Source organism: Argentina anserina, chromosome 2 (genome assembly GCF_933775445.1).
Source record: "Argentina anserina chromosome 2, drPotAnse1.1, whole genome shotgun sequence".
NCBI classification, from domain to species: domain Eukaryota; kingdom Viridiplantae; phylum Streptophyta; class Magnoliopsida; order Rosales; family Rosaceae; genus Argentina; species Argentina anserina.
Window position 1 is genome coordinate 3,287,572 of NC_065873.1, and position 9,276 is coordinate 3,296,847.

The window sequence follows — 9,276 nt, forward strand, 5'->3', positions numbered from 1 at the left end:
TTGTACCCGACCACTGCAGGGTAGGCAGGAACGGCCGCAGAGACAGCTACCAGCGGGCCAAGCTAGAGTGTTCGCAGTGGGTCAGCGAGACACAGGAGTGGAAGGTACATTATCACTGTTTGACTATCTTGCTAGAGTATTGTTTGATACGGGAGCATCGCATTCATTCATTGCTAGTTCGGTAGTAGAGATGCTGGGATTGATTCCTACACCTCTTGGGGACGCCTTATGTGTCACTTCACCCCTTGGAGTGTCACTTGAGTTAGAGACAATCTGCAACGCTTGTCCTATTTTGATTGGAAGTAGAGAGTTCTCTGCTTCGTTGATTGTGATTCCGGACCACACTTATGATGTGATCTTGGGAATTGATTGGTTGAGACCACATCATGTTGTGATTGATTGTTTTGACATGGTGGTGTCCTTTCATAGACCCGGAGAGCCAGTGTTTCGTTATCGTTGCCTCAAGTCTGATAACGCCATGAGATCAGGAGTTTTGGCACATGTGGAGTCAGTGGATCAGAAAGTAACTATCGCAGACATTGTGGTAGTATCTGAGTTTGGTGAAGTGTTCCAAGAGATACCAGGGCTACCTCCTCGAAGGGTGGTAGATTTCTGCATTGATGTGGTACCTGGTACGGCACCTGTATCAAAGGCGCCCTATAGAATGGGGCAGAATGAACTTAAGGAGTTGAAGGTGCAGATCGATGAGCTATTAGACCAAGGGTTCATTAGACCTAGTGTTTCACCTTGGGGAGCACCGGTTTTGTTCGTGAAGAAGAAAGATGGTTCTCTGCGGTTATGTGTAGACTACAGAGAACTGAACAAGGTGACCATCAAGAATAGGTACCCCTTACCTAGGATTGATGACTTGTTCGATCAGCTCAAAGGTGCTACGGTGTTCTCTAAGATTGATTTGAGATCCGGTTATCATCAGCTCAGAGTAAAAGAAGAAGATATATCGAAGACAGCCTTCAGGACCCGGTATAGACATTATGAGTTTGTTGTCATGTCATTTGGTCTAACGAATGCACCAGCAGTCTTCATGAGTTTGATGAACCAAGTATTTAGTCCGTACTTGGATGAGTTTGTGGTGGTGTTTGTGGATGACATTCTGATATACTCCAAGACACAAGAAGAACATGTGGTGCACCTGAGAACAGTGTTGCAGACCTTGAAGGAGGCGAGATTGTATGCCAAGCTAGAGAAGTGTGAGTTCTGGAAAGAAGAGGTCAAATTCCTTGGTCATGTTGTCTCAAAAGATGGAGTACTAGTAGACCCGTCAAAGGTAGAGGCAGTAAAGAATTGGAGTCGTCCAAAGAACCCTACAGAGATACGTAGTTTCCTCGGTTTGGCAGGTTACTACAGGAGGTTTATCGAGGGGTTTTCTAGTATTGCATCTTCATTGACCAAGTTGACAAAGAAAGATACTCCGTTCGTGTGGACGGATGCATGTGAGGAAGCATTCAGCAAACTAAAGACTAGACTGACCACAGCTCCAGTTTTGACGATTCCTTCTAGTGGTGGTGGCTATGTCATTTACAGTGATGCTTCGCTCCAAGGTTTGGGTTGTGTGTTGATGCAGCATGGAGGAGTTGTTGCTTATGGCTCGAGACAGTTAAAGATTCATGAGAAAAATTATCCGACACACGACCTAGAGCTTGCGGCGGTTGTGTTTGCCTTGAAGATTTGGAGGCATTACTTGTATGGAGAGAAGTTTCAACTCTTTTCAGATCATAAGAGTTTGAAGTACTTGTTTTCTCAGAAGGAGCTGAATATGAGGCAGAGGAGATGGATGGAACTCCTCAAGGACTATGACTTCACATTAGAGTACCACCCGGGGAAGGCAAATGTGGTGGCCGATGCCTTGAGCAGGAAACCGAGAGGCGTGGTGGCCTCACTTATGGTCCAAGAATGGTTCATGCTTGAAACTGCATCGGAGTTTGATTTAGTACCATCGGGAGGAGAACCAAGGGTCTTCCTTGGTAGTGTCACGGTGCAACCCACATTGATCACGAGGATCATACAGGGTCAGGCCCGGGATAGGCTCTCTCAAGCTAAGTTGGCAGATCTTGTAGTTGATACGCTTGATGAGTGCCCTTCTGAGTGGAGAGTTGGACCCGATGGAGGGTTGAGGTTTGGGGCAAGATTGTGTGTCCCAGATTGTGATGATCTCCGGGAGGAGGTCCTTCGTATGGCACATCGTTCACGTTATACCGTTCATCCAGGGAATAACAAGATGTACAAGGACCTTTGCAGGCAATTCTGGTGGAACGGTATGAAGAAGGATGTAGCAGAGTTTGTATCGAAGTGCCTTACATGTCAGCAAGTGAAAGCAGAACATCAACGACCAGCTGGCATGTTGAAACCACTGACTATTCCTCTTTGGAAGTGGGAGCAGATATCTATGGATTTTGTGACCGGATTGCCTAGATCGAAGAAGGGTCACGATGCCATATGGGTGATTGTCGATCGGTTGACGAAGTCGGCTCATTTTCTCCCAGTGTCGATGAAGTACTCAGTGGACGTGCTTGGGAAACTATATGTGGATGAGGTAGTGAGACTTCATGGTGCCCCAGTTTCTATTGTTTCCGATAGAGATGCACGTTTCACTTCGAAGTTCTGGGGTGGTTTGCAGAAGGCGATGGGTACTACCTTGGATATGAGTACAGCTTTTCACCCTCAGACGGATGGACAGACAGAGAGGGTGAATCAGGTGATGGAAGACATGTTGAGAGCATGTGTGTTGGATTTCAAGGGTAGCTGGGAAGACCATTTGAGATTGATTGAGTTTGCTTACAACAACAGCTACCATTCTAGCATTGGTATGACACCTTATGAGGCTCTTTATGGTAGACCATGTCGTTCACCGATCTGTTGGGCCGAGGTTGGTGATGAGGCACTGATGGGTCCAGAGGTTGTTCAGGAAACCATGGAGAAGATCTCGATCATTCGGGACAGAATCCGGACCGCTCAGAGCAGACAGAAGAGTTATGCGGACTTGAAGAGGAGACATGTGGAATTTGTGGTCGGTGATCATGTGTTCTTGAAAGTTTCACCTATGAGGGGTGTAGTAAGATTCGGAAAGAAGGGAAAGTTGGCACCGAGGTACGTTGGGCCCTTTGAGATACTTGAGAAGGTGGGCGAACTAGCATATCGACTAGCCTTGCCTACTAGCATGTCGGGCGTTCACAACGTCTTCCACATTTCCATGCTGAAGAAGTATGTACCAGATGAGTCACATGTGATCGATCATAGCACCATTAAAGTGAAGGAAAATGCCACATTTGTTGTCGAGCCGGTTCGTATCCTGGATAGATCCACAAAGAAGCTTCGGAGGAGAGAAGTTGAGCTAGTCAAGGTGCTGTGGAGTCACCATGATGAGGGTAATGCATCTTGGGAGCTAGAGTCAGACATGATAACTAGATATCCACAGTTGTTTGTTGAGTGAGCTTGAATTTCGGGGAGAAATTTCTTTAAGGGGGGGTAGATTGTAATAACCCTAGATTTTTAAAACAATATTTGAATTGAATTGAATTCTATAAAGATTATGAAATTCAATTAAAATGAAATTGTTTGTTTGCAAACTTTACGAAACGGAAACGGAAACGTTCCGACAACGTTTAATAAGAAAACGTTACGTTTCCGAACGATTATATCGACTTTTATTCCGTCGCTCGGTTTCAAAAACTTTCTTCATGAAAGTTGTAGAGATCGTCGATACGAGTTCGTGGATATGTGACGCGTTCTAATCGGACGTAGTACGTAAAACTTATTAACGTCGGAAGTTAGTTTCCGATTTGGAAACTAGTATAAATAGGATAATTGTGTGTTTAGGGTTTCCATTTCAGGAAACCCTTTTCTCTCTCTTCTCTCCGCCCCCTCTTTTTCTCTCTCTCTTTTTTCTCTTCCTCCCCGAGCTCTCTCCCTCTTCCACTCGGCTTCACCACCGATCTCCATCCTTAGGGAGACGTGGCCCTCACCGCCGGTCTAGGAGGCGTCGCACCACCCCGCACAGGCGACCCCGAGGTCGACTCTCTCTCTCTCGCGCCACGCCGGAGCTCCACCAACGACGTTGACTTCTGCAAATTTTCCTCCGCCGTATCCAAGCCATCTCCGGTGGTTTTAAAGCACGATTGAGGTGAGGGTTAGCTTAATTAGGTTGTTGTGATGCCTTGTTGTTGTTTTGTGGTTGTTTGGGTTCGATTTGGAGGAGATTGGAGGAGAATGGATTTGGGAAGATGCCGCCGCCTTAGGCGGCGCGTGGGGGAGCGTGGTAGGCGTGAGAGGTGGTCTGAGACCGTAGGAAGGAGGAGGAGGAGATGAGGGAGAGTTTTGGGGTGGCGGTGGCGTGAAACGCGCCGTTGGGGGTGTCGGCGCGTGTGCCACACGCGCCGCCACGTGCGGCGGTGTGAACAGTTTTGACAGAAGGGTATTTTGGTAATTTACTTAAGTACGGTAAATGTAAATGTAAATTTTATTTACGTACGGTAAATGTAATTAAATTTTACCTACGGTAAATGTAAATATAAATTACTTTCAGTAAATGTAAAAGTAATTTGTAAAAGGGTAATTTAGTAAATTTTATTTACTGAGATTGTATTTACATTTAAACAGTACGTATACGTACATAAATACGTATATAGTATTTATACGTACAGAAATACGTATGCAGTATTTATACGTACAGAAATACGTATATAGTATTTATACGTACAGAAAAACGTATTAATTGTATATTGTACAGTAACCGTGAATAGTAACCGTGAACAGTAACACTGAACAGTAACTTCGTAAAACCGAAAATTGCTGAACAGTAACCGATTATTACTGTTTCGGCATTTAAAGGTTTACGAAACGATTCTAAATTATTTTCTTATCTTTTCAAGGTGATCGTTAAATCAAGGAAAGGAATCATCTTCGGGAATTGTGGAATTACGCTCAAGTCAATAAGGTGAGTAAAATCTCACATATTTATGAATCTACCCTTGCGGTGATTCTAAAATATTTGCAAGAGTTTTAAATATTAAAATACGACAAGTATACAATATAGTGGATTATATATATATATATATATATTGTAAAAATGGTAATAAGTACATATATATATGATTTGCTATATTATATACTGTTATGAATTCATTTAAAATAGGTCATTTCGATGACAAGCATGTGAGTTTTATGTGGAGATTGTTAAACGTTTTGTCTTCGGACGTGTTATAAATTATGACATGTATAAGATATAATGAATTATGTATATATATATATATCGTACAAATGGTAATTAAATACGTATATATATATAGTTTGCTATATAATATACTGTTATGATTTTATTGTGACGTTGATTTGTACAATATGATGTGAGATTATTGTACGTGATTTTTAACATTGAGATTGTTTAAATGTGAATTGTCTTCGGACCTGATTTTTGGTACAATATGATGTGAGATTATTGTACGTGTGCGGCAAGTCGGAACCTAGCCTTTGGCCGGGCGAAAGTTACGATACAGTTAGAGCTCTAGTCTGTCTGCCTTAGTACTGCATGTGAGGTAGCGGGTGGCTATCCAATATCGGCGGTGTATTACGAGAGGGGTAACAAATGTGTACCAGCGTTCTTGGTACCCGTATTATAAATGCATTTGGGTAACCAGAAGGGTTACTTAATTTTCTCATGAGCGTTTCATTTCATATTCCTTTGGGACAACCAGATGGGCTGTCCAGTGACTTATGAGGGCATTTATATTTGTTGATTGTGATTTTTTCGTATATTTTGATATGCGAATTATATTTTGATTTTACTCATACGAGCTATAAGCTTACCGGGTTTGTGTTTACAATCCCGGTGCACCAATTCGATGGTGTAGGGGATAATTCCGCAGGTGCTGATTAGTGGAGATTGAGTGACGACTCCGGAGGCTTGAAGTCGTTCGTAACCTGCTTGTGGTGAGATTTTCGAGCAAAGATTTGTGTGTGAGAATTATTGTGATTTTATTTGTGAGTTTTGTGAGAGATTGTGAGGATTATTACATTCCATCTTATGTAATGTTAAATTATAAATTTGGGTTGTAATAATTGGTTTTCTGAGTTGTATTGAGAACTCAGTGATGATCCGCTGTGCACTTAAATGATTTCGATTTCATTGAGATTATTTTGTGTTTAACGACTTTAGAATTTTGAGTTTTTAAGCTCTAAAATTTTGAGGTCGTTACAAGTTAGACTTTCAATAGCAGTATCATTACTCTCAGTATGTAAACAGTTAGCAAACTCTCTTCCCCCGTGTACAATTGGAAGTGAACAGAATTAAATCCAGAATTGGACTGAATATATACTCTTGGAAATTAAGACTTCCAAATTAAAGATGTGTGTCTGTGTGTGACTGTGTGGTTCATGCTTTGATTTTAATATCATTGACATTTGTTGTCAGGCTTTACAGAGTAAGCCACTGTTGCTGAAAAGCTCTTCACCCTTTGATTTGCTACATAATTACTGCAGAATTTCATCTGGTACAAGTTGGGTCTTCAGGTATTTTCTTACTTCAATCTGAACTCCTGCCTATAATGTTTTTAATGAAACAAGAGAATTAGAGGCTAGTTTATGTTTCTAACACCTTTTTCCTTTAGAAAAATGAAAACTCGGTTCGTCCACTAATTTTTTCATCATTGCAATGCAATTCTTTTGGCTGAGTAATTATTACAACAGTTTTCTGCCTATAGCTGCTCCCAGTTTATATTAGTAGAGGGAGAACATCCTCTTGAAACTTTCCAAAGCTTCAAAATATTTTAAGATCAAAGGGACCTCAACTCATCAATTAGAACACTTAAGTCCTTGAATGATGAACCGCCTTCTTCAACTGCCCTCCTTGCCATCTTTCCCAGCTCTTTAGCTCGGTCTCTCATTGCCTCTGCTTTTTCGTCCACCATGATTAGACTCACAGACTTTTGTATTGCCACCCTCTTTACACTGGCCTCTATCTCCACATTTATATCTCCAAATGTTCCCCATTGTTGACCACCAATAGCAACACCAGTTTTAAGTATCTCACACACCAACTTTTCATTAAAAATCTGTTCAGCCGAGACTGGCCATGTGATCATTGGCACACCAGAAGACACTCCTTCAAGAATCGAGTTCCACCCACAATGAGTTAGAAAACCTCCAACTGCTTGATGCTCAAGAATCAGCACTTGGGGAGCCCAACCTCGTATAATGAGCCCCTTGCCTTCCACTCTCTGCTCAAACCCTTCAGGCAACCACTCTTCTTTGTCCTTCTTTTCTTTGTTGACAACCCAAATGAACTCTTGCCCACTAGCCTCTAGCCCCTCTGCAATTTCCAGAAGCTGAGAATCACTGAAATTGGTCAGGCTTCCAAAACACACATAAACAACTGTCTTGGGTTTCTTAGATTTAAGCCAATGTAAACACTCGTGCACTTCCTCGACGGAACGTTCTATGCATCTCCTCCCTGCTTTCTCTTCTGCTGCCTTGTTGTACAGCGAGACTGGGCCTATATGCCATTTCTTCTTCCCAAATATCTTCCCAAAGTGATCTGCATAATCTGGTTCAAGTTCATAGAAGCTGTTGACAATAACCCCATAGCTCCTTTCCTCGGCGTCCTTGGATGATTTGAACAACTTGGTAAATTCATTTTCAAGATTTAGCTTTAAATAAGCTGGTATGTCGCTTCCTTTCATTGTAATCTCAACCGGGAAATCAGGAATGACCACTGACTCTGAATCAGATGATAACTTCAAGTGAGGTTGATGTATTAACATACTCTTTGAAGCACACAATGAGAAAAAACCAGTTCCATGAAAGAGAAGACTTGGAATGCCAAACTTTGCAGCTGCATTTGTAGCCCAAGGAAACAAGGCATCAACTACAAGACAATGAGGACGGTGTTTGCTAAGTACCTTCTCGAGTTGTGGTTCAAGCAAGGTGACCGCTTTGAAGAATTTTAACTCCATCTCTTGTGTTGTAGCCGAACTATACTGCTCACAATCCTGTGGCAACCCAGCTTCAACAGAAGGGAATTGCAGGAATAGAAGTTCAATTTCATGATCAAACCCCAACTGTTTACTGTTTTGGGTTACTTTGGAAAATTGTGGTGCATTGAGTGGAGTGGTTATCATGGTGGATTTTACTGAGTAAGAAGCAAATTGTTTGGCTATCTCTATGGCAGGTATGCTGTGTCCTGGAGCCATAAATGGGAAGAAGAAAATGTGAAGCTGCTGATGGGATTTAGTTTCCATGGGAACTTAGAAGGGGTACGGTAGCTTTTGGAATGCAGGTACACAGAGTGCTAATGATAATTGATCGATCAAAAAGAGAGATTATAACAAGGAAGGATTGGAAAGATTCATTTTGGTTGGATTGCAGATTAATTTGGAGCCAATGCTTTGTTCTTATGTTTGTTGTCTAGGAACAAAAACAGGTTGTGGACTGCAATGACCTGTTGGAAAGCTGAAGCTTATTGAGTAATAGACGAACAGAAGACCTTTTTAACACAAGACAGACATAAGAGTTATCGTTGAAACTTCTAAAGAGATTATTTTGACTGCATATGACATGTACACATTGGGCCAAAATATTCTGTGCAAGGTTTTGACATCTTCCGAACTTCATCCCCTACATGGTTCACTGCACCAGTCAAGAGCATGTCGTTTTGTTTGATGTCTTGATGATCTCCAAATTTGCTTTACAATTGTCAGAGTGACCTACTCTTGGAAACTTAGAAACATTTTTCTTTCCTCACTAACTCTAAAATGAGGATAGTTTGAGCAATTCCTCTCTATGTTTTCAATAAACATAAGCAATGTTTTTAGATGCGAAAGCGAATGCGAATGCGAATGCGAATGCGAATGCGAATGCGAATGCGAATGCGAATGCGACATGGTCAAGCCTCATAAGGCGAGAGCATTGGCGTGCAAAGGCGATTTAAGGCGATCGTCTTTCCAACAAACATTAATTTAATACAATACATTTTCAAATAATACGAATATCCTTCAAAATATACGAATATGTCATTATAAGCATATTATTCATCCAAAATAAGGTTCTAATCGAATTATAGAATTAATATATAGAGTCATACTAAATTAAATGTAAGAGCTACACTTAAATGCGTTCAATCTTCTTGTTCAATCTTCATCGTCATATTCACTCACAGTCACAAGCTAGGGCACACAAGGTTAGTGGCTTTGCTTTCATGTAAACATTTTACAGTGAATAACTTTTATTTGTCACTATATATGAGAGTTGAGAAGTAAATCAGTTTGA

At 41.5% G+C, this 9,276-nt stretch overlaps 1 protein-coding gene across 1 annotated transcript; it reads right to left on the minus strand.

Moving 5' to 3' along the window:
- Nucleotides 1–6,546: 6,546 nt before the first annotated feature.
- On the minus strand, nt 6,547–8,739 carry LOC126785351 (UDP-glucose flavonoid 3-O-glucosyltransferase 7-like). The gene has a single exon (XM_050511015.1). It carries the CDS (start codon nt 8,247–8,249, stop codon nt 6,786–6,788), a length of 1,464 nt encoding a protein of 487 aa, XP_050366972.1. The 5' UTR covers nt 8,250–8,739; the 3' UTR covers nt 6,547–6,785.
- Nucleotides 8,740–9,276: the final 537 nt, after the last annotated feature.

What these genes read in the sequence shown, in the direction of transcription:
- LOC126785351 (XM_050511015.1), bottom strand. Translation starts at nt 8,249, where the DNA reads ATGGAAACTAAATCCCATCAGCAGCTTCACATTTTCTTCTTCCCATTT.